The 25,215-nt window shown below is 44.9% G+C and overlaps 2 protein-coding genes across 5 annotated transcripts in view; one reads left to right on the top strand and one right to left on the bottom strand.

The window, feature by feature from the left end:
• PCMT1 (protein-L-isoaspartate (D-aspartate) O-methyltransferase) overlaps positions 1 to 2,337 on the top strand; it is a 39,882-nt gene extending 37,545 nt beyond the window's left edge. For 2 of the 4 annotated variants that reach the window (XR_013996166.1, XM_081094339.1), the window contains exon 9: positions 125 to 900. Coding sequence is in view for 2 of the 4 variants with exons in the window: in XM_081094339.1 (XP_080950465.1) it covers positions 125 to 137 (13 nt within the window). In the remaining 2 variants the exon portion in view is untranslated. Of the gene's footprint in view, positions 1 to 124 lie in introns of all 4 variants that reach the window. The other 2 variants (XM_081094341.1, XM_081094340.1) reach the window with 1 other exon arrangement.
• LRP11 (LDL receptor related protein 11) lies at positions 2,338 to 24,483 on the bottom strand. The gene is made up of 7 exons (XM_081094337.1): positions 23,530 to 24,483; positions 20,317 to 20,474; positions 17,179 to 17,320; positions 15,828 to 15,953; positions 14,616 to 14,816; positions 10,458 to 10,553; positions 2,338 to 4,066 (listed from the first exon to the last, which is right to left on the bottom strand). Exons 1-7 carry the CDS (start codon positions 24,155 to 24,157, stop codon positions 3,912 to 3,914), a joined length of 1,506 nt encoding a protein of 501 aa, XP_080950463.1. The 5' UTR covers positions 24,158 to 24,483; the 3' UTR covers positions 2,338 to 3,911.
• Positions 24,484 to 25,215: the final 732 nt, after the last annotated feature.

Genomic DNA, 25,215 nt, shown 5'->3' on the forward strand with positions numbered 1-25,215 from the left:
AAAATATATTGCTTGGGGATCAGTGTATTTTTACTGATTTAATAGTTGTATCTGAACTATTAGAAAGTCAAATTTTGCAGTATGTAACTCCTACTTACACATTTCTCTCTTTTCCCCCCCCCAGGGACGAACTGTAAAAGCAACATCAGCTTGACCAGTATATAATATTACAGTGGATTGCTCATCTCAGTTAAAGCTTTTGAAAACCACAGCATCACAGCTTGTTTTGGACTTTGTTACACTCTTTTTTTCAGCATGAAAATGTGTGGTTTTGTAGGGTTTCTAATTCTTCAAAGAGGCACAAAAGCCAAATTGGTAGAGAAAGGATGCAAAGTATACATTTTACTTTAAAATATTAAGCGAAGGCGTTCTGCAAAATGGGAAAGTTAGTTTTTTAATTGATTTGGAGGAGTGGTTTTTCTTTTCTTAGACACTTAATTCTGTTCCAATATTAATTTTTCAGACTGCGTTTGTGTATCAGATAACACCATCATTCACAAGTTAAAATTCTTCGTGTTTTTTTTTTATGTCTGTGAGATGCTACTAAGAAAATAGAGATGAGCTCCCTTTTTAAAGCTTTTGATGTGGTGTCATAGAATAGCATGTTGTAGATACAATCAGCTGCTTTGGTACCTTAAAACTAAGCAATTGTAAATATTAAAATTTAAGAAGGTGGAAAGTGATGTTCCTTAACACTCAGCAGTTCAGATTGGACATAACTGACATAGTTCTTCATTTCTTTCTTTAAAATTATATTAGGCTTGTAGCTTAGTTTTATTTCTTGTTTCTAACTTGCTGCTGATAATGTATGAATTGAACATGCTGTGTAAGCTGTGTCTTAGTTACTGAACAGTTTATGCAGTGCTGCTTTGCCAAATAAAGTTAAAAGTAAAAGAGGCATTGGTGGTGTTTGAATGTAGAATAAAGAACAGCATGTCCACCAGATACAGAATGTTGACTAAGATCACAGAAAAGATTATTTCTCTGATGCTCCATCTTGTCAAATATGAGTGGCATTAATTCAGTTGTACATTTGCACAATGAATGTGACTATGTTTCTTGAGAACAAGGACTACACCTCACTTATTTTTCTTTGCTTAACACAGGATTTGTCCTCTTGTAGATGTACAATAAATGCAGGATGAATGAGCAAACGAATTGACTGAAAGTCAGGGAAGGGCTGAGTTGAGGCTAAATTTACCAAAACCCATCTCTCACCTATAAGGGCTTTGTTAATATAATGACTATAAATGAATTTCAAAAAGTCAGTAGCACTTTGGAATCTTGTTTAATGTTGTGGCTTTAGACCTTTTATAGTGGGATCTTGGTTTTTCTCAGGGTTCCAGAGCTCAAAGCAACATGAGCACTAGAGCTAGCAGAACTAGCACTCCCAGCAAAGCCCTTCCGATTGCTGTGCGCAAGTGCGTATGATTCTAGCAAGTGGATGCTGAGCGAGGATGCTAGGCACCTCTCCCCCACCTCTTAACGTCCTAAACATTTCTTCCTTAAAAATAGCTTTAAAAAATTATGCATGCATCTTCTCCTAGTGTCTCTTTGGGGGCAAGATCTTACACATAGGAAACTGGCATTCGTTGGTGGCCAAACCTTACGAGTTTCAGTTCTTCATTGGCTTGTTTGCTGCTGTTGGTATAGCTTCTGGACCTAGGCCATGAACCCTCATTTGACTCAGTGTCATTTGAGTTAGTTTCAAAGGTGAAGTCATGGAGAAAGATGAACAAATTCTGTTATTTGCTAGGGAGAACATATTTGATATTTGGATGACTTGAAACATGAAAATGCTTGTGGAAGGGTGGAAGGATGGAAGGGTAGCTGCAGTCTACTTGCACTGAGGATGGCGGGAAAGAATTTCAAGTTTTCAGAAAGGTTGTTTCAGTGGGCCTTTCCTCAGGAAAAGAGATGTGAAGCACACAGACATGTTTGAGAGGTAAATTGTGGACAACTTTCCCTTTAAAATTATTTTTAAACTGTCTTAGATGCAGAACTCTTTCAATCACATAATGAAAAGGTAAGTTGACTTTAAAAAGTCCTGTTCAGTCCATCTGGCAGTGTATTTGGAAGCTCTTGATTCTGCTTCTCTAATCCTTAATTTCCCTCTTTGTAAAATTGGGTTGGTATGGTTAAACCCAGGTAAGATAGTACAGCTCAGTAAATATTGGCAACTTATGATTATATTAAAAAGTTGTTAAGGATTAAGAATCAAGTATAATTTATTAACAGACTCTTGTACATGGGACATCTTTTCTCATGTATTTCAACATTGTTGCAGTACTAAATTGTGTTTAATTTCTTCATGTATAAAAGATGTGCTGAAAGACATGCCTTGACAGTTTTTATTTTATTGGGTATGGCTGTAACTGACATCCTTCCTTAGAAAACAAAGGGCACAGCATCACGTAGAGTACAAACAACTAAGTTCATTCACAGTCATTTCTCTAAACTGTCCTTGAGGAAAAATTTAAATCTTTGCTCAGTTCCAAACTCAATAAAATGCTTGACATTTTCAGGAAATAAAAGGAACTAATTTCCATTTTTCTAGAACTAACTTCCCATTCGTTAATGTTTTCGGTTATATCTCCAACCCAAATTAAGCTCTTTGCTAAAGGAACAACCTATCTCGGGTTCATTCTGAAAATGTGTCCTAGAATTTGAAAAGATTGGCCACTTACGGTAAAAAAAAACGACAATACAAACATATTATGTAAATAGGAATATCATGTGAGTATAGACAGGCATCACACTCTGTAGTCCACTCAGAAGAATAATTTCTAGAAAATGTATAATTCTGGCATTAGGTGATGATGGGAATAATTTGCCTTTAAAATCCTACCAAAAAAAACAAAAAGAAGAGATGCTAAACTAGATGCCAGTTTTCTATAAAGACGACTTTGTGCAAAACTGCTTTATGCTCTGAGAATACATAGCCTGGCGTTAGCTGACTGCACATTATACATTAAATAAATAATGGGAAAAACTCATTCCAGTGGATGAAACCACCAGCTAATATGTAAACATGGGACAGTTTTACCAAAGCGGCACCCAGAAATCCACTCATCATTCTGCTTTTCAATTTAAGTGCACTTTTCTCTCCCATCAATACAGACTAATGTGGAAAACTGGTGACTTTTATAAAAATGAGCTGCTGTGTTCTGGACCACTGAGCAGTGTGGAGTAGGCGAAATAAAATACTAGTAGTCCTCCTTGCTCACTTTGCGCTCAGTGAAGTCGATTAAAATTTTAGACCTGCCAGGTTCTCTCCTTCCACCTTGATTTCCTGTATCATTTCATGCCCATGTTAGAGCTATTTGTAATTCAGTCTGAGTTTTTCCTCCCAAAGGTCAGCCTAATGAGGCAGCCACCTACATGACATGATGTCAGAGGCGCTGGAAACATCTTGCTTGAGGTCCATTCTCAGAAACAGGTTTTGCAGGGGAGAGGAGAAGGGAGAGCTACGGAAGGGGAAAGTGAGCAATAGGAGGGCCACAGGACAAGGGGAAGTCGTGCACCATGTGGCACAGGGTGGCCAGGGGCCCATGGCTTCTAAAAAGTACGGAGTGGTTAACACTGCCGTTCTAAGGCCACCTCTTGAGATACTAAATTTTCTGTTTTGGGTAACTACAAATTTCTATTTTCAGGGACAGCATACATAAATCAGAATTAGATTGTAAGTCTTTAACTGTATGGACTCCTCTAAATTTCAAAATATTTTACATAATTCCAAAGGGAAATATTTCTACAATAAATAAGAACAAAGGTTTGGGGCTTGTAGAATCTTCTGGGTTTTCCATACTTTTCTTAGCCCAGTTAAAAAAAAGATTCTAAATATCCAAAACCCAGTGTACGAATAAATTACAAGTGAAACGTCCTTGCCCCAGCTACTTAAGTTACATTTATTAGAGATACATCCCATTGATGAGGTAGTCAGATTCCTCAGATGTAATGGGACGAGCTTTCTTCAGTTTCTGTTTGAGCAGGCGTAGTCGGCAAGCAACCATGAGAAGCAGCAACGCAGTGATGGCCAAGCCCAGTGTCAGTGGCAGCACTGCACCTGTAAACAGTGGAAGTAAAGAGGGTGGGCCAGTGTTTTTATTGATTTTCAGAGAGATGGGGGAGAGAGAGAAACATCAATGAGAGAGAAACGGATCGGCTGCCTCCTGCATACTTCCTACTGGGAATCAAGCCTGCAACTTGGGCATGTGCCCTGATTGGGAATTGAACCAGTAACCTCTTAATGCATGGGACAATGCTCAACCACTGAGCCACGCCGACCCGGCAGCCTGGCAGTGGGTCCATGATTGGATAAGCACTTCGTATGCGCTATTTCATTTAATCTAAGTAACTCACTTAAGTAGACAGATACCTGCCTTACCAGCATTTTGCAGATTAACTGAGTTGCCAAGAGATTAATTGATCTAAGAGCACACACATAGCTTGTACGTGGCAGATTGAGGTCTCAAAGCCAGACTTCTTTATACCCGAATTTTCTACCTGGTTCCTACAGAATTTAATGGCATCAATGGATACAAATGTTGCAGTCAGATCAGCCTCATGTCCGCTGTAATAGACACCCTGTCAGCAGGCAAGTGTAGACACTGTGACCACAGAAAACTTCATTGCAGTCAACAGGTGACATTTATGGATTCACACATGATCATTCCCTTTAAAAACAAGTATGGACAACTCCTGATGTTAATTTTTATTTTTTCTAAATCTAGTGAACCTAGTTTCAGCCCGTAGAACCATGGTTGAAAATTAACTTCAAAATATGCTGGTGTAATTCTGGCTAAGGGTAGTTGTGGGAAACAGGGTTTTCCTGTGGGGCTGTTCCTACACAGCCAGACTAGAAGCAGCCTTTAGAGCAGTGGTTCTCAACCTTGGCTGCACATTAGAATCACCTGGGAATCTTTTTAAAATCCTGATTTCTGGGCCTCATCCTCTGGAAATTCTGTCACTTTGTTACTAATGTTGTGGCCCCACCCCATAACAAAGAAACAGAATTTCCGGAGGATGAGGCCCAGGAATCAGGATTTTAAAAAGATTCCCAGGTGATTCCAATGTGCAGCCAAGGTTGAGAACCACTGCTCTAGAGGCTTGCAGGAGTTTGGGAGGAACAGGGTATGCCCTGGATCAGTCTTTCTGTAAAAAAGAAAAAAGACTGATAAATACTTGATAAATTTAAGGTATATAGCCTGTTACTTGAATACATTTATATATTGTTTTTTTAAAAATTATATTTTATTGATCTCAGAGAGGGAATGGGAGAGAGCGATGGAAACCATCAATGATGAGAGAATTATTGATCGGCTGCCTCCTGCACGCCTCCTACTGGGGATCAAGCCCACAACCTGGGCATGTGCCCTGACTAGGAATCAAACTGGGACCTCCTGGTTCATAGGTCGATACTCAACCACTGAACCACGCCAGTTGGGTGATACACTTATATATTGTAATATAATTGCCACTGAAGCAATATTTATCACATCATTAAAGTACAGTATTATTGTCTCTATTCATTATACCATGCATTAGCTCTCTATGGCTTATTTACTAAGTGAGATAAGACAGAGAAAGACCATTACTATATGATATCATTTACATGTGGAATTTAAAAAGTCGAACTTGTATATAAAAAAGCAGATCAGTTTTGTCAAGCGCCGGCCTTATTTTTAGTCTGACCTACTTTCTAGGCAGCCCAGTCTTTCAGATGAGATGGTGGGGCTATTTTTAGCTATAAGGGTCTGGCCAACTGGTGGAGCTAGAGGAGCAAAGTCTCCATTGCATAAGCCGATTCTATAGCCTTTTCTTTCATTTATTCATTCTTTCTGCCTTAATTAGCAGCCAGGTGCCTAACACTGAGCTCAGCGCTGCTCATCAACGACGATGAGCCGCTGCTGAGGCGTGCCAGCACTGTCCTCAGTGCTTCCTCGCTTCACTCGTCTAATTCTCAGCCACCACGTGAGCTGGTAGAATTCTTATCCCCATTTTACCAATGAGGGACCTCAGGCACCGAGAAGTAAGTGGCTCGGCTGAGTGTATGGTTAGTGGTGAAGCTACAGCCCCAGACAGTGCAGCTCCAGGACCACTGGGTCCAGTACTGCTCCAAAAGGTAGAGGAGGTCATAGCCTAGTGACCTCCGGTCTGGGTAGACAGACATTTAAGTGGGAAAACGCAGTAAGAAGTACAGGTGTAAGAGGAGTGTCCGTGCATCTGGTTCACTGGGTCTTGGCTTGAGTGACCTGGATGTATGATGGGTCTTTTTGGGTGGGCAAGGGAGATGTTTATTTATTTATTTTTGAGATGTTTATTTTTTGACATTTTCAAATTGAGATTCCTAGAGGTGACCCAGGTGGTTTTCTAGTAGGTTTGGGGTTATTCGGGCCTAAATATGTGGGGGCTGTTAGCATCAAGGTGGTGGTTGCAGCCATGAAAGTGGGTGAGATTGCCAGAGAGGAAGGAAGGGAGGTTGGGAACAAGGCCCTGAGAAACACCACCATTTAAGGGGGCAGACAAAAGGAGAGAACGCAAAAGAATAGGAAAAGACAGGTCAGAGAAATGGTAGGGCAACCAAGACAGAAGGGTGTCTTAGAGCAGAAGGAAGAGACTATGTCAAGAGAAAAGTGCTCAGCTGCATAGAAGCTAAGGAGAGGTCCGGCGAGGTGAAGCCTCGAGAGGCCACTGGGCTTAGCAGTTAGAAACCCAGGGGCACCATTGTGTTGGGAGAGATCGGAATGTGGCTGCAGCTGTTGGGAATAAGCCATAAAGAAACATTAAAAACAGGAGGGTTGCCCTAGCTGGTTTGGCTCAGTGGATAGAGGCTCGGTGAAAGGTCCCAGGTTCGATTCCGGTCAAGGGCACATACCCAGGTTGCAGGCTTGATCCCTAGTAGGGGGCATGCAGGAGGCAGCCGATCAATGATTCTCTCTCGTCACTGATGTTCCTATCTCTCTCCCTCTCCCTTCCTCTCTGAAATCAATAAAAAATAACAAACAAAACCCAGGAGGGTTAACACATGATGGAGAAATGTACCTGAGAAGATAAGGGCCTGCATCAAGGCTGGGGGAGAGACTGACCTGGGGAGAGGAAACATCCCCTTTAGCACAAGAGGAAAGGAAGAGATGGTGGTGCAAACAGACAAGAACTTACAATCGGAGGGAGCTGAGGAAGTTCACTCCTGACGGCTTTGATTTTTCCAGGCTTAAAACTGGTTCCAGGTAGAATGGTCTCCTCTCCAAGACAAGAGGACCTGGAGCTGAGTACATACTAAATGGCATTTCAACTGAAGAAGATTGTGTCTGGGAGTGTCTGGCACAGGAGGAGGGGATGTGGAAGTTGTGGTAGTGACTGTTGGGTACCAAACAAAGGCTGGTGTTCCGCAGAGAATCGTGAAAGATAAAAATCTGTGATAAACCAACCGTCTAGCATTGACTCTAGAGCTGGCTCATACATTCCACGCACAACAGCCCCCCTGCAGGACTCCATGATCACTGCAGAGTTTCTCCACCTGACGGCTGAGCTTTGGCCACGAGAGTTTCCTAATGGCCACCCTGACGAAGGCAGTTTTGAAACAGCCAAGGCCCATGAAGGTGTCGGTTCCCCTCCCCCCACTCCCTGCGTCTTCCAGTACTAGCCATGTAGGTTAGAAATGTTACAAAGGAATGGGACAAAGGAGAGAAGGGCCAACTTCTTGTTCAGGCAAGAAAATGATTAGAGGCTGCCCTTAAGGATGAGCTCCAGTGTTTAGGCTACAGGGTACAGTAAAACACATACAATCTAGGGGGATTTTCTATGGGCTAAGTCAGATAGGAGGCTGCTGAACTGTCAAATCTGATTCCTGTTTACTGCTTTGATGACAAGGAAAATGAAATCTCCCAGAAAGTGCTTGCTAGAATACAGAAAATTCTTATGGACTTTTAAGTATTTCTTCAATGTTTTTAGTTTGGGTTCTTTGAGATTTAAAACTTTCTAACCCCTGTTAAACCACATCATGATATTTTTCTCAGAAACCAGCTAAGGGGGCAAAATGGGTATTCTGTTCATATGACCAGGAGTGGCTCTTTTTATTCAAATATCTTGGGTCAGGGTGAGTCCAGCAGGACAGCAGATGGGGCAGCATCCATGTGTTTGACATCTGGAATATTTTGGCCATCCATTGTTAAAAAATTATACTCTAATGTGGAGAGTGGCTACAGCATTTGGACATGTTCAAGCCTGGGACTAATGAGAGGGCATGATCCTCGAGGCAAAGCCGCGTCCAAGTCCCAGCATGATTATAGCCAAAGGCTATAGTTGTAAGCTTGACCTTATGATCTGAACCTGTGGCCCCACGTGGCTGAGTGATATGGGCTGCGGGAGGTGCCGCAAGTTAAAAAAAGCTTGACCAGGTGCATGTAATTGAGTAGATTCAAAACCCGAGAGAACGATGTAACCACCCTTACATTGCCTCCTGGGATCTGGCTATAAAATAAAGACTCGGCTTGCAGGCCGGGGCGCTGTCTCTCCATCAAAGAGGGCAGCGTCCCACCTAGACTTAGCTTTTTTCCCTCTTGTCTGTCTTTTCTAAATCCTTCACCGCTCCCCCTCAGGGTCACCCATGGATGTGCCGGCTCGGCACACTTTAAATATTGTGTAAATATTACAAAAGACATTCTAGGGTGAAAAAGAAAGTTTTCTCAACTTAGATCTACAACTGAAGAATCGTCTTTCGTTCCCCTAAATTTTCACTAGTTAGTTTAGGGATTTAGGACTAAAGCCTGACTTCCTACAGGACTATGTAGGAAGTGTTTTCTTTCTAGTTAAAAACAACCAAAATTATGGAATGAAGAGACTTTTCTTCCATTTACTAACTACTCCCTCTACTTCCTACACACTTTCCCTGTTCCTATCGGCTTCTGTCTTTGCATCAGAACACTTGGAGAGAACTGGGTACTCTAAGACCTTTACTCTTGTTGTATCACAAATAACTCAGTAATAATAACTGTCATTGCCCTGACCGGTTTGGCTTGGTGGATAGAGCATCGGCCTTTGGACCAAAGGGTCCCAGGTTCGATTCCAGTCAAGGGCATGTACCTGGGTTGCGGGCACATCCCCAGTGGGGGATGTGTAGAAGGCAGCTGAATTGATGTTTCTCTCTCATCAATGGTTCTAACTCTCTATCCCTCTCCCTTCTCCTCTGTGAAGAATAAATAAAATATATTTAAAAAAAAATAATAACTGTCATTGTATGAGCCAAGCACTGTGCTAAGTGCTTTGTATTTACTGTCCCAGGTATTCTCCCTAACAACTCGGGCAGGTACAGTTCTTAGCTCCATCTTACACAGGAGGAAATAGAGATCCAGAGAGAGAAGAAAACCTGCCCAAGGTCATAAAGTTCAGTGGTGGAGGAAGATCTGAACCTGGCATCTTGTTCTTAACCACAATGCCACGAATATTACTCTCTTCACAGAAGGTTACACCTGGAAGGGACCATGGTGATTATCTAGTTCAATCAACTTATAAAAGAGGAAGCTGAGGTTCAAAGATGTGAGGTGACTAGTGTAAGTGCCCGAAGGTGAAGCTTGATATAGGAGGTGATGAGAAATCAGTTCTGATCCACAGACCACTGCTCTTGTCTTGTTTTTTCTGGTATCCTCAACTAGAAGGTATGCGATTCTGCAAATCTTTATACTCTGTGTCCTAGCCGGTTTGGTTCAGTGGATAGAGTGTCAGCCTGCAGACTGAAAGGTCCCGGGTTCGACTCCGGTCAAGGGCACATGCTTGGGTTGTGGGCTCGATCCCCAGGATGTGCAGGAGGCAGCCGATCAATGATTCTCTGTGTTTCTATTTCTCTCTCCCTCTCCATTCCTCTCTGAAATCAATAAAAATAACAAAAAAATAAAAAACTGAGTGAAGAATTAAAAAAAAATCTTTATACTCTGCAATGAATTTTCAAGGTACATATTTGTGGAGAGCGGCTCCAGTGTTTGGACAGATTCAAGCCTTGGACTAATGAGAGGGCACAGTCCTCTCATGGCCACGTGCAAGTCCCAGCTTGGAGGGCAGAGCTCTCCCAGCACAATTATAGCCAACAGCTGTAGTTGTAAGCTTGAACCTATGGTCCGAACACGTGGACCCACATGTCTGAGTGATGTGGGCTTGATAGAGTTCAGGTGCATGAAACTGAGTAGGATCGAAACCTATGAGAATGTTGTACACATCTTGACCACGCCTTTACTTTGCCTCGTGGAATCTGTCTATAAAATAAAAGGGCTTGTAGTCTGTGGCGCTGTCTCTCCATCTGGGAGCAGCGTCCCACCCAGACCCAGCCTTTTCTCTTGTTTGTCTTTTCTCCATCCTTCACCGCCCCCACTCAGGGTCACTGAACCAGCCTGAGCTGGCGCAGCACATAAGGTGCCCCGGGGCTGAGTATGCCATGGCCGTGCCGGCTCTCCACACATATTTACCTATTTCTGGGGCTGGGTGTTCCCCTCCTCCTCGATTGCTCTTTGACTCAAAAATATAATTTTCTTCTTTTTCGTTCTTCCCCGAGGAATCGCTATCTGGAAAATAAGTAGAGCACATATTGAGGGTACATCAGAAACTTTAGAAGAAAGACATGAATATACAGCATCTATTTCTCTAATAAGCAAAGGCCTAAGCTTATCACCAATACACTAGATAAGTAATGTGATCAATTTAATACAGCAGAATGTGTGGCCAGTACAAAACCACTGGACAGAGAGAGGGGAACAAGCATATTGTGCCAGGACTCCCACCTCCACCTCAGAGAAGGAAGGGACTCGGCCAGAGAAGTCAAGGGTAATCTCTGAACTTCATACAATGGAAAGCAGATGCAGTCCTGAGTGGTTTTTCTTCATAAAAAACAAAACAGAGCATACAGAAGGCACATGGACGTGCTATTTCACTTTCTCACCTGACCCTATGTATACTACTGAGAGGAGATATTAAGAAAGATAAAATCTTACAATTTTTATCCCAGGTTCTCCTAATGAGCAATGGCCGGTCCATTCTATCATTTCCTCTCTAGTAATTTATAGCATTTGTGTGCTTATTAGATTGACAGTATAATAATGAGTTAGTAACGTTACCCTCACACTGTGGTGTGATTTCAAGTGCGATTTTGGGGAAATACAAGGCTTAATGTCTGTAAATTAGAAATGATCAGCCGACATGAGGAATTTTATGGAGAAACAAACATTTTAAAGCTTCCTTACTCATATGGCGTCAACAGAAATGTTCAGGACACCTGCAACTGAAACAAGACTATTTAAAGGGACTAGTGCATTTATTTGGTAACTTGTACTAAGAAAAATACATGGGCTTACTAAGGATCACAAGTCATCTGGATAGTGGAAAATCGTAAAGTTAATCCCACCAAAAGTGCATGAGACTTGCTTCCCTGTACTCGTTTAAGCATTATTACTTTTTCACCTCTGCCAATGTGATAGATGAAAGACTGCCTCTCCTACTTTCTGTACTACATTACTAGCATTAACCTTGGTATCGCTTCAGTATATCTAAAATGAGTTAATTTTTTTATCCTCAAAACGTGTGTGGGGGAAGGAGGCAGCAGAACACTTAACTGGTTCATATTTCTTGTACTAGCTGTTGATTCTTGTAGAACAGGCATAGGTCATGAACAATAATGCATTTTTAAATCTATGTTATGCTGAATATAACATCATTTCAACGCACATAGAATTGGAAGCTGGGAGAAGGCTGTTGTCTAAACGAACGCCACGGGCTGTGAGGGCCTCTCCGACACTTTCAAAGTTCTACTCTGCCCATTTCTTTGGCCCTGGATTTTCAAACGTTGTGTTTTTCATGGATTTTTAGTAACACATAAAAATGCTCTTAAGGTTAAAATGAGTGTTGTATAAATAATATCCTAATGTTGTTAAAAGTAAATGTGTGTGCATATGTGTATAAATAAAAGTAACCAGAAGAAAATGTAACAATGTTAACAGTGAGCTTTGCTACATGATTTAAAATTTTTTCTGTATTCTCCAAATTTCTACTGTAAATGCATATCACTTTAATAATTGGGAAAAAACAAAATATATTATAAATAACTGAATATCTACTCTCTCTTCATCTCTGAAACTTCATTCCTTACATCTTCATAGCCCAAGTCAAAGGCTTCATATCTGAAACAGAGGTTGCAAATATATCTCAAACTGGGTGGCAACATTATTTTCAAAATGATGCTGAGGCCGAGTCCTCACTCCCCAGAAGGCAGCGCTGGGAACCCAGTAAGAAGCTAGGAAATTCCTTGGCAGGTGGGATGAGGGCACTGAGACAAGCAGTTAAACAAGGCCAAGCAATTAACAGCCTGCTAATAACACAAGATCTTATCTTCCCTAACCAAGAACAATTAGGAGCAGATGGTTTGCACCTCTCCTCCCCAACCAGCAAGCAGGTAGCTTAAATCACCTGGTCTGGGAGGCCCAGTGGGTGCCACTAGTGCCAGCCAACCCTCAGAACGGATGCAGTCAAGGGAACAAATAACAACAACAAAAGCAGAGCCAGACAAACCCAAGATAAAAGTAAAGACAGCAGTGAAGCTGACCAGGGAATGATCCCCAACTCCCCTACACACTCATCTTGATGCATCAGCATATGAAAGGTCACACCCGGAAAGCTGTTGAATATTCTGTTGAGACCCTCCCCTGCGACCTATCCTAAAACTCCTGCCTTTATTTTTTTTACTACTGTTTTTTAAAAATAGGACTTTATTGATTTTAGAGAGAAAGAGGGAGAGGGAGAAGGGGAGAGATAGAAACATCAATGATGAGAGAGGCTCATTGATTGCCACCTCCTACATGCCCCCTACTGGGGATTGAGCCTGAAACCCAGGCATGTGCCCTGACCAGGAATTGAACTGTGACCTGCTGGTTCATGGGTTGATGCTCAACCACTGAGTCACACCAGCCAGGCTAAAACTCCCGCCTTTAGACAACAGATCAAAAACCCTTAAGACCAAGGACCTGGTATGTGCTCCTCCTTGAGCACGCCATGCCACCCTTTCCTCAGGCATGTACGTTTGCTTTTTCTCCTAAGCTCTAACGGTCCCCAGTGACAGGGTCACCGAGCAATATCTAGCACAGATTAGGGCCGATGAAGTGCTATATGAAGTTCTGTATGAACATCAGGCTACTTAACATCCCTGAAACAGGCTCTCAGTGCTGGATGGGGCCTTAGGCATCTGGTTGAAATCCCTTATTAACTGATGAGGAACTGCTTTCACATGGGCCTAACACAGTAAGTAGCAAGAGTTCCTCTACCCTGGTCTCTGAAAACTCACTTCTCTCCGTCAGCTCTTCATTCCTCCTGCCAAAAACACGTGGTCTCCCTTGACTGTTTCTTAGGTGGCTGCCTTTTCCATGCAGAGAAAAGGACTAAAATTCCAAGGCAGGGCTGAAGTGACTGATTTGCCCACTAGGTGGCAGTATCAACAAGGAATTGACCAAAGCCGGCATCCGAAGGGCACTGAACCTAAACTGTCAAAGCAGAAGGCCCTGCCAGCGTGGCTCAGTGGTTGAGTGTAGACCTATGAACCAGGAGGTCATGGTTCAATTCCCCATCAGCGCACATACCCGAATCAATGATTCTCTGTCATCACTGATGTTTCTATCTTTCTCTCCGTCTCCCTTCCTCTCTGAAATCAATAAAAATGTATTTAAAAAGAAAAAGAAAGGCCTCCTATGGAATTTTTGCAAACATATTTGTATGGAAGCATTTAAAATCCACAAAGTAGATAAACAAAATATTGGAAGCAAATATACCAAAACATTAACATTTGTTTTCAATAAAGGCTGATATTTTAAGTCATTTCCTTTTTTCTTATTTGCATCTTCGGTACCTTCTGCAATGAACAAAAGATTGTCACAAAGAAGTTATTAAACTAGTGATAGATTATTTCAGTTTAATGTATGCAGAGTTTGAGTACTCAAAAGATATTCACAAAAGCATACATAAGTGATGGTCTATATTTCTCATATCATACAATGGTACACATATAAATGAGTAAAAATTAACTTAAAACGATATAATCCTATAATGCTTCAACACTGTGGATGCATTTAAAAATCTTATTAGCCTTATTTTAAAAATTAAAAGTTACAGATTTAGTTAAATTAGAGGCATAACACTGAATCACCAGCACATGCAACCATTTCAAAATGACATATTACTTCCTTCACTTTCACTTGCTTAGTGTGAGGAGGATTTATGTGAATATATTGGGATTATACTGCTTCATCTCAAAATAACCTCAAATTTAACACTTAGGGCATTAATTGCCGGAATATAAGTGTTTCTATCTCTAATTTATTTACAAATAAATGTATTGATTATTGATACCTCTGGAGTGTGTATCCAGGTATGAATGTATGCTTGTATTTAGTAGGTGTTTCTTACTATAAAAACTAATCAGTGCAAATGGGAGGTTTTATTTTTTCTTTTGGCCAAATTCTTCATTGTAATGCTCCTCTTTCTTTTAAGATAGTTGCTTATCACTCTCCAAATATAACCTTAATTTTGAGCCAAGTGCCCTCATAGAAATCAAAGCTCTTTGTGGAGAACCTGTCTCAAGCCCTTACCTGGCATCAGGGGGTCAGTTTGAATCTTTGGTCCCCAGGAGGTGGAATGATTCCTCTCCGTGTCTGGTAACTCCGGTGGCGGCTGTGGGGCGGCGGCTTTCTGAGACTTCTCCAAGAAGTGCCCTGCTGCATCTTCGCTCGCTGCTATGGTTCTAGGCTGGGCAGTCACCATGTGAGTCTCCGTCTTCCGGTCAAGGCTCACTGAAGTGGGCGAGAGCTAGTTAGTTGTTTATTGGGCTTCTTTTCTGAGCTTCAACTAAAACCCCTAAATCTGCAGTAGATTTGAAGTCATGGGTATTTGGGAATAATAACGTATCCAGTTAAGACATGTCACAGTCTCATAAAAACCTCTCTCTCGTTTTCAAATGAGTGATCTCTCTTCTAGTAATTAACTTTCTGTCACATACAAATTGACAGAGAGAAAACTTTTAAACCTTGTGAGATTCCTCATCCTTCCTCAAGCCAACACTTGATTAACTTTCTGCAGCTTTTCTTCTTTCCTGTGGGTCATGTGTATGCATATGACATGCGACTGCTTTGCAGATGACTTAGCCACACCACAGTCTGTCATGCATTTTCTAAAAAATGTATCCAAACAAAATGTTAGCTCACTTCAGTTCTTTAAAAAGCATATATGATAGAGCATTTTTCAGATGGTGAAGAATCTTTTGGAAAAGTGCAAACAATTTCTGAAAAATGAAGCAATATAAGCTCTCTGACCTTTGTAACTAGCATGAGACTCAATAAATGCTGCTTCATTTAAGGCAAAGCCTGTTCACATCAAGTTACACCTGAAACTGGGTGGAAAAAGAGCTATAGCTATACAGTAGGTCCTCGGGTGACGTGGGCGATCCGTTCCTACGGCGATGTAACTCGATTTTCGCCGTAAGTCGGAACCCACCTACATAAGCACCTACGCGTCACTCACGTGGAGCACAGACACAGCAGTAATGAAGTGAAATAGCAAAAAAAATTTAAAAGAGAACAATTCCTGACCTTTACCTGTAGTAAATAATAAAAAACATAAAGCACATATGTACATACATCGAAATGACGGAACTTTTTTTCTTATAAATAAATGGGAGATGGCGATGTAGCCACGAAATGACATTCATCGAGTTCTACGTAACCCAAGGACTGCCTGTATTGACTTGCCTATAAGCAAGAATACAGGCATCCCTTCTGCCCCAACAGGCCACGCAGCCGACTCACAATTTTGACAGAAAGCTTCATCAGATCCGTCAGGACACTGCTCGACTCCATCACAAGCCAGTGTGATGTCAATGCAACAGCCGTCGTCACAAAAGAAGTGGTGGCGTGAGCAAACCTTTGAGCATCCTGTTCACAGACAAGACTCCAGTCACAGGACTGCAGGAGAGCTGCCTTCCACCTCAGGATGACAGGGACTCATGTGTGATGAAATGCATGTGGGTGAAGAGATACAGATAAGGAAGCACCTAACAGTCGGAGCTGGAGCAACAGGCCCTGACTTAGTTCTCGGGAATCACCCGGGCTTCACGTTAGGGCTGTTCTCCACGCCGACATTGCCACGAGGTGGGACGAGAGAGGAAGCAGCTCTGGTCCTCCCCACCCTGACCTGGGCTTCCTCACTCGGGCCTCACTCTGCGTTAGTTCCTTCATCCCACCACCTTCTCGGTCAGCCCCAACCCTGCATGGCACGTGGGTGGCTGACCACTGTATCCGGTACACCATTTTACACAGGCCGTGTCTTACATTCTCGTTTCCTAAGCAATGATTTTTACTGAGATTAACTTTTTACTACTGAACCCTATTTGTTGACTACTATACCTCCTTGGTGCTGTAAAGAAGAAACAGAATCTTTAGGTACTGGCTGGTATGAATTTTTCTTCTCTAAATAATGACATTGTCTCCTTTTTGGAGCTCTTAGGAGTTTTTAATCCGCAATCCAATTCATAGGAGCTACAATGTATTTCCCTAAAAGGCATTTCCCCACTCCAGAGTAAGCCCACTCCACTAGGCTCAGCTATGTAACAACTGGGGGACTTCCTGACCCTGGGAATGCAGACGAAAGATTTCAGGCTAGAAGCCTGCAACCAAAGGACGCACCCTTGGCCAAAATCGAACCTGGGACCCTTCAGTCTGAGGACTGACGCTCTAGCCACTGAGCCAAACCGGCTAGGGCTGATTTGTCTTCAGTGTGCTCCTTGCTGCACTATTGAGCATACATATCAGACAGGCCACACACCTTTAAACTAGATCCTCTCCTGGGAAAGCCTCATGATTGTCTTTTATGAAATCCAGTCAAAGAAAGATGGAGTCGCTCCGGGTCCCACGGCTCTCACAGTCTATTCCCACCTCAGTCCAGCGGTGTTGCTGGCCCGAAGCATAAAGGAGCTACTTTTGTGATCACAGTTTTAGTAGAGACTCTCTCAGTCAACAAGACCCAAAAATAAATAGTTAGAATATATTATTAGAATAATATGCATAGTTAGAATACAAAACGCCACTCTGATCCCACCCTCTGTACACAGTCTGGGTTCTGTTGGCCTCTGTGAATTCCAGGGGAAAACTTCCTGCTCACCTCGCGTGGGGAAGGCCGGGGGCAGCACGGTCACCGAGACGTTGTCGGCGCTCCTCTGCCCCGCAGTGTCCGTCACGGTGAGCTGAAAGGTGTACCGGCCTTCCTGCAGGTGGGACAGCTTCAGCGTCCCTGACTGAGGCACCTGCCGCCCGAACAGGAGGCATCACATTTGGTTAGAGATGTGAGGCGGAGCCCAGCGTCGCCCTGAACTGGGAAGCAGTGTCCTCCTCGCAGCAGCCCCACGACCTGCCTCCCCATTCCCCGCCCAAGGCTGCGGAATACTAAATCATACCCCATTCTGGCGGTTGGCCCTCCTTTGAATTCCCAATTCCCAATGCTATCTGGACTGACAATACCCTCGACTGACAATCCCTCACTTGTCCTCAACAGCCGCTGTTCCAAACCTGCGCCTCTTCCCAGCTCCACACCCAACAGCCAGTCCCTCCTTCTCAGCAGGAGGCCCCTCTACTTCCAGAAGAAAATTAGGGCCATAAGTATGGCTATAATCACGGCTCCTCCATTCACTGCCACCGTACCCGTCCCTGTACCATCCGCACCTCCTTTCCTCCAGTCATTAGGTGACCTGTCTCCGTCTCACACTCCACCCCTCATCTGGTCCTTGACCCCGTTCCTTCTAAGACCTCACTGCTATTATGAAGCTCAAGTTTCTCTTGACCTAACAACCAAAACAACGAGAAATAAAAACTCCCCAGATCTTCTCCAGCCACAGTGTTATTTCCTTTTCAGTTCAGCTCAACTTTTTGAAAAGGCTGTCCATGTAGCACATGCTGTTTCATTTCCTACCCATCTGGCTTCTTTCTCCACCATTCCCCAGGCACTGTGCTGGTAAAACTCTCTAACTGACCTTGTAAGGGTTACCTAGCATCGAGGTCAACAATCCTTATTCCTCTTGTCTTTTTTTTTCTCCCAAAAATAACACCGGCCCCCTTACTGTACGTAACATTGTTGGCCACTCTTGTCTTCTGAACTCCCTACTTCTCTGGCTTCTGTTTCTGTGTCCGAGTTCCCCTAACTATTCCCCGCTGATCACCCTCATGGGCGTCTATTCACTGTGGTCACCAGGCTGGGCCAGAGCTCTCTGTGAAGGTGAGTGAGTTGCTGGGCCTCTGGGGTCAACTCTCGGCACACCGGTGTCAGACTAAAACTGTGGGCCTGTGGTGTGCGGGAAGCCTTCTCCAACTCAGGGTGGAGGACAGAGCATCCCCGGTCCCTGGGCTGTGATGCCTTCCCAGGCCCCTCCTCTCCAATGCAGGAAACACCAGGCCTGGATCCAGACCTGGGTAATGACCTTCAGCATCCTGGGGGCACTGGAACTTAGCATGTGCCCTGACTGGGAATTCAACCCTGACCTCCTGGCTCATAGTTCGACACTCAACCACTGAGCCACACTGGCTAGGCTATTTCTATTGAGATGTGAAAAGGATAAATATAAGGTCCTGCACTCAGGTTCAATCAATCAATTACACAAACAAGATGGGGAGGCCACCAGGGCAGCAGTTCATGTAAAAGATGAAGCAGGCTTCAGGTAATCCTGCCAATGGAAAAGTCCACATGCCCATGATGCAGCTACTAAAGCAGCTTATGTAAATTAGGCTTCATTAATAGAAGTAGAGACAATGTCTGGATCACAGGAGCTGACAGCTGTGTCAGGAAGATACACACATCTTCAGTTGACATACGGGGTTCAAAAAGGGGTGCCAGGTTTTAGCAAGTGTGTGGATGAGTCTGAGAAAATCCAGAAGAGGCTGGATGGTGGGTTGTCTGGAAATCAATTCATCTGAAAGAAGGGGAAATATTGCGTTCTGAGGAAAGCATTCCAAGTGGTGACATTCATTTTTTTTCCCAAAGAGTTAAGGGACTCTTAAGAATAAAGAAAGATGTGTCCAATGCTTTTCCAAAGAGAAGACCCAGTACCAATACACAGAAGTAACAGGGAGGCATAGCCTGTGTGCCCAATAATTACAGCTGATTAAAGACGCCAGAGGACCTGAGGCGAAGTAGTCAGCGTGCATATCTGGGAATAGCTAGGCAGATAGTGGGAGCCCTCAGGAAGGTATGCTGCAGAAGGGGCTCTGATGGGATATGGATGGGAGGCTGGGTACCGTGTGGAACAAGGGCCCAACCTAATTCTAAGACGGCATAACCACTGAGTAAGTCAGTGTACGTAAATCAGTCTTGAGAGACGAGGTGATTGTTTTTGTTGCAATCTCAATATAATACAAATCAGTGGCTCCCCACAGAGGGGACACCACGTGAAGACACAGAAAGGAAAACAGCCAACCATAAGCCAAGAAGAAACTACAGGCCTTAGAAGAAACCAACCCTGTTGGAACCTTAATCTTGGACTTCTCCCCTCCAGAACTGTGAGGACATAAACATAGGTTCTTTAACCCAAGCAGTCTGGGTTACTTTGCTGTGGCAGCCCTAGCAAACCAATACAGATTCCCCCACTTCCTCTACTCAACCCACAGGTTGAGAACCACTGTGAGTGGTTTGGGGGAAGTTTATCTGCGCAAGCCAGGAAGTACTGTGTACTGCCTGCAGCTGCTGACAAGGAGCTCAATCCCACCTTAGCAATTGCAGCTGGGCCCAGACCAGCCTGATGACAATTAGGGTGGAGCACCTGACTTAGTCACTCATTGTCACTCATGTCTCAAACAGGCCCAAACTGCTAGGTTAAATGTTTGCTTTCTGGATCAGGTGAAGAATGGGCTCCTTCTGCTGTTATTTTCCTCTTTATACCCCTTTGTAATTTTCAAATTCTCTACCTGGATCTTGAACTAAGAAAAGAAGAAATAAAAAATTGTAAACAGTAATCTGAGTCATGAGAACAAAGCAGGAGTCTTTTTTCCTCGGAGGTTTTTGGTATTCTGGTGAAGCCAGCAAGAAAGCAGCAAGAGCAAAGCCATCTTCAAAACAAAGAGCCAGGAGCACTGTTTACTCAGTAGAAAAGTACATTTATAGACCAAACCATTTTTTGGACTCTCACTTTTATACGTTCTCCATTTTATACCTCTCCTGCTGGCTCAAAGACATTTGGGGAGCATAAGTGGAAGGACATGACCAAAGACCACTTCCCTGAAACATCAGTTTTCATGACAACGATGACATGATTACCTTCATGTCCACTGACGGGTCACCCTGCAGCAGTGTCCACTCGTACTGGACGATGGCGTGGTCGTCTGTGCTCTCGCGGCCGTCCAAAACCAGCCCGTCTGTGGGCAGACGCAGAACCACATCGTCCCCGGCCTTGCTAAGTGGGGGCTCATCTTTTTCTGTGAAAGAAAAGAATTCACAGGAGAGATGATGCCCCAGTTTTTCTAATTTTAATTAAGAGGCATCTCGTTTGCTACAAGAGATTTAGTTCAGCAAAGAACTGCTAAGAAAATATATATAGCATCTGAAAGTTATTTTTTATCGATTTTCATTGCATTCCCTTTACATAATGAATAAGACAGCAACAAGTTATGAATCTGGAATTTGGTTGTAATATAAGCAGAACAGTGAACTAGGCCCTCCAATGTATAAATCGGTAGTTTTATTCTCTAGACTGAAATTTTCACTTAATTTATAAATGACCTATGTTCAAAGTTGTTAAATGAATTTTAAACATTCTTGAAATAAACCTTAAAAAAACACACACAAATCCACCTCTGATATAGAGGTTCTTACTCGCAAGTTTTTAAAACAGGAGTGACATAAAGTGTTCAATGGGTGCAAAATTTGGAAAGTTAAGGCAAGTTCTTGGATCCATACAAAATAAAGCCCACATAGAATGTTATAGAGTCTAATTTTTCACCTAGGAAATTCACAACTTCTAATAACTAATTTTTTACAACAGGAGCCAGCACACTGAGTTTCTGAGTTGTTCCCTAATAGCAAAACAAGTATGCATTTACCTGCGATCTAGAATGGAACTAAATAATTTAAGGCTACTTACATAGGGTGTCCCCCCAAAATGTATACACACACTTTGAATAATTATGAAGCCAGTGCGTATGGAAATACATTTCATTTTCAAAACGGAGCTATCAGCTATTAAAGTGTGTATACATTTTTTGAGGACACCCTTACTCGCTTAAATAGTAATCCTTAACTGAGGGCGGCTTCAGTGAAGACTGATGGGAGAAGTTGCATTTCTAAGAGCAGAGTTGTGAATATGTTACTTGATTTAAGCTTCTTTTATAAAAAATTTTTTATTGATTTCAGAGAGGAAGGGAGAGAGAGATAGAAACATGATGAGAGAGAATCATTGATCAGCTGCCTCCTGCCTGCCCCCTACTGGGGATCAAGCTCACAACCAGACATGTGCCCTTGACGGGAATTGAACCAGCAACCCTTCAGTCTGCAGGCTGAGGCTCTCTCCACTGAGCCAAACCAGCTTCTTATTAGTAAGCTTACCTAAAGGCATCTACTATTTGCTCTGTCCTCCAGGGCCAAAGCTCTGATTCAAAGGCTGCCCTAGACTTGTTCCTCCTTAACTTAGTCTGAATGATTGTGGAAGATACTGTCTTTCTTCCTCCACAGCCGAAATTGTTTCCTAAGCAAACTTCTGAGGGTCCTAGAGGTTCCGGTGCCTGAGGTGTGAAGATGGTTGCAGTCCTAGCAGTTCCCCAAGAGGCAACCATGAGCAGTCACTCAACACATGGAAGCTAGAAAGATTCTTCTGGAATGCTAATCAGAAAAGCCCCAACAAGTTGCCATTCCTCCCAAGATGTTCATAGACCCACCTATCCAGCCCTATCTTCTCATCTGGTGATCCTCTCACGGCCCAGAAACAGGGCTTATGTGAGGGACTGCAGCTCCCTGAGCTCTGACTTTTCTGAATGAGAATGCTGCTGCCACCGCAGGGGTGAGGCCTTTTCTAATGACATGTTGCAAGGAACACGCACACTTGCTATTGCCAAAGGGCACAAATGTCTACTGAGAACATAATGAGTCCCATTTTTATAGTCACTTAAGACAATGAGGACTTGTAACTCAGATCCACACCTGATGTCTTTATTCTGCTTCTCCCAGGTAAGGAGAGAGGCGACAACTGCATTACCAATGGGCCCTTTCATAGAGATTTACAGAGAACTCTTCTTTGGTTCTGGAAGGTTCATTGCTTTCCATACAATGGTTTACCACGTTACAATTCTGGAAAGCATCATATCGTTCAGCAGTAAGACTTTAGGGTTAGCAGCCAAATGCAATGAAATTTATCTTAAAATACTATTATTAAGTAAACAAACTGAAATATAACTATATGCTATAAATAGCAATGGATGCTAATGATATACCAATTTTAAACCCTCAAAGATTTAACCCCAAAGATTTCAGATAGAAGAATCAGGGAAGTGCTGAAGTACCCCGCATATTATAAAACTAATTAATCATGCCTTCCTGGAAGGAAAAAAAAAAGTCATTTTTGAATCATTTAGGTGAGCTGTGAGATGTGAAGTCCTCACAGCCTCTAAATCGATCGCTGTTATATTTGAAATAACAGAGACACTGTCCCCTCAGTCCAGTTCAAGTCCAGGCAAATCACATTGTACAATGTATTTTAAAATGAGCCAGAGCTTACCTACCCAGAAACAGGCCTTAAAATAAACAAATGATAAGAAGAGGAAAGGTTCATGCCACTTAAAAACATTTGACTTGCGGAGAAAGAACGAGATAAATGTAATTTTGAGTTTGTGTCACAAAAATGTAATAAACCAATGTTAAGTACTATGGTAACATTGATTTCTTTTGAAAACTAAACATACTTGGCAAGACATACCAATTTTGAGGGAGCATATCAAGGTGGCATTTTATTTAAAGAATAATACTGTTCAGAACCTTAACGACAAGAGGTTCTGGACTACGAATCAATACTGTGCGGGTGCAAATGATACAGCTGAGGCTGAGAAATCAGTAGGGCCTCCTAGTCAAGATTCAAAAGTGAAGTCAGACTCAAAAAGAGGTTTCGATATTCTGGGTAAAAAAAAAAAAATTTTTTTGCCTCTGAGCTTTTCTCCTTTGAATTGCATTTCCGTGAATCCTCTCCCAGATCAGCCTCTATCCCGAAGCCCAGAAAAATTACAGAAGCAGCCCACCGTGCCTGCTTCTGCTTAATCTGCTGGTGCCTAGCTCTGCTTAATCTGCTGGGATTTTTCCGAAACCACCTCTAAGGCTGAGAAATGAAAGCCACCCTTCCAGACGCGTGCACCTTGGAACAAGGAGTTTCCTGGCTGGGGAGTGCCCAGCGGTCCTGCCTAGGCGGGTCTGCCAGGGGCAGCCACCCAACAGGCAAGGACAGCAGGGCCCCAGCGCTCTGGCCCCCGCCTCCTCCAGTGCCCGGCTTACCCAGCCGCGGCGAGGCCCGGGCGGGCGCCGGGAAGCCTGCTGCCAGGTCTCGCTGCCCTTCCAGCGCGCGGCTGAGGCTGTAGCTGCTGTAGCCGCGGTGCAGCGCGAACCTGCAGACGTTGCGGCCGCGCGCCGTGCAGTTGAAGAGGAAGCAGCCGAGCGCGGCGGCCGGGGGCGCGGGCCGGCGGGGCAGCTCCACCACGGCCACGGAGCAGCGCGGCTCGGAGCAGCAGGCCGCCACGCACTGCCGCCCGTCCCGCACGGCCGCCGGCGCGCTCAGGAAGCTGGCGCCCGCCGCGAGGGAGTCCTTGGTGCGGATGATGACGTCGGGCATGACGCTGTAGCCGCCGCCGCCCGGGCCCGGGCAGCCCGGCGGAGGGCCGCCGCCCGCGCGCAGCTCCAGCTCCAGCTCCTCCTGCGGCCGCTCTTGCTGCAGCTGCTGGCGGAACTCCCCGAGCAGCTGCTCCACGCCCGAGAGCTGCGTGTGCAGCTCGGACAGCGTCGCGGGGGCCGGGCCCGAGGCGCGACCGCTCGGCAGCCACAGGCAGAGCAGCAGCAGCGCGCGCAGCCCCGGGGGCGGCGGCCGCCTGCGCTCCGGGCCCGCGCCCTTCCGGGCGGCGCAGGCCATGGCGGCCGGCGGGGGAGGAAGCGAGCCGAAGCGGGGCCGCAGAGCGCTAGGGCGGGCGATCCGGGCCCTGTGCCCTCCTGCGCGGCCGCGGCGGAAGGAGGCCTCCGAGCCTCAAAGCTCGGCCTCCTCGGGGCCCGGATGCGCCCCTAAGGCCGGGGGCGCTCGGTCGCCGGAAGAAATCGCAGCAGCGGGAGGCATCGCCGGCCCGGCCTGGCTCCGCAGCTAGTCCTTTCCAGGGCTTCCTCGCGTCCCGCGCCCCTCGGTCCGGACCCCGGGTGCGCTCGGCCACAACGTGCCTCCCCGCGATCAGCACCAGGAACAGCGACAGCGGCGGCTCCGCCCTCCGCCGCAGCTCCGCCCTGGCCCCGCCCCCTGATCCTCCCGCTGATCCTCCCCGCGCACCCCAGCCCGGAAAGGGACGCTGCGGGCGGGCTCACCGGGGAGGAGGGGAGCGGGTAGACTTGTGGCGCGCCTCGCCTCGCTGAGTGTGCTTGTCCTGAGCTAGGGGCCGCCCCGCAGAGTCACTCACGCGCGTTTGCGTCTTTCCAAGATGCCCGGTTTATCAGGGGGGACCTTCCCGGGAAGCCAATAGAATCACACGCAGGTCACACACAGAGCGGGGGAGGGAGCCTTCCGTAGAACCGATCATCAGGCGCAGACTCCCAGCCCCTGGAGGGTCCGCAGGTGGAGAGAGAAGCGGGCGGGGGTCGCACCGCAGGTGGCCGCATCCGTCTAAGGGGAAGGCGGGCAGGGCTCCAAGCACTGGGAGGTCGGAGCCCGAGTCCTTATTGCCCACCGGGAGCGGAGGCCCCACTCCTATCGGTGTCCAGGTGGAGTCCTTATGCGGGGGTCCAGGCTTGTTTTGTGTGGTGCGTTACACGCCATTCCCTCGGTCTTGACACAGTACTTGACGTGACTGCCCTGGCGAACAGTGACTCCACATTGATGGTCAGAAGTGCCCCAAAAGCCCACTCTGTCTGCTCTTGTTCTAAACAGTGGTTCTTGGCCAGCCACACTTGAGTCAGGGCAGGGTTTATATCAAAGCCAAACTTTCTTTT

Source organism: Myotis nattereri, assembly GCF_964212035.1.
Source record: "Myotis nattereri genome assembly, chromosome: 6".
NCBI lineage: Eukaryota > Metazoa > Chordata > Mammalia > Chiroptera > Vespertilionidae > Myotis > Myotis nattereri.

Excerpts from the sequence above, each read along its gene's own strand:
- LRP11 (XM_081094337.1), bottom strand. The coding sequence starts at position 24,157 with ATGGCCTGCGCCGCCCGGAAGGGCGCGGGCCCGGAGCGCAGGCGGCCG. Across the intron at positions 20,475-23,529 it reads CCGGGCCTCGCCGCGGCTGG|AAAAAGATGAGCCCCCACTT; the intron begins GTAAGCCGGGCA and ends TTTCTTTCACAG. Across the intron at positions 10,554-14,615 it reads AACTGACCCCCTGATGCCAG|ATAGCGATTCCTCGGGGAAG; the intron begins GTAAGGGCTTGA and ends CTTATTTTCCAG.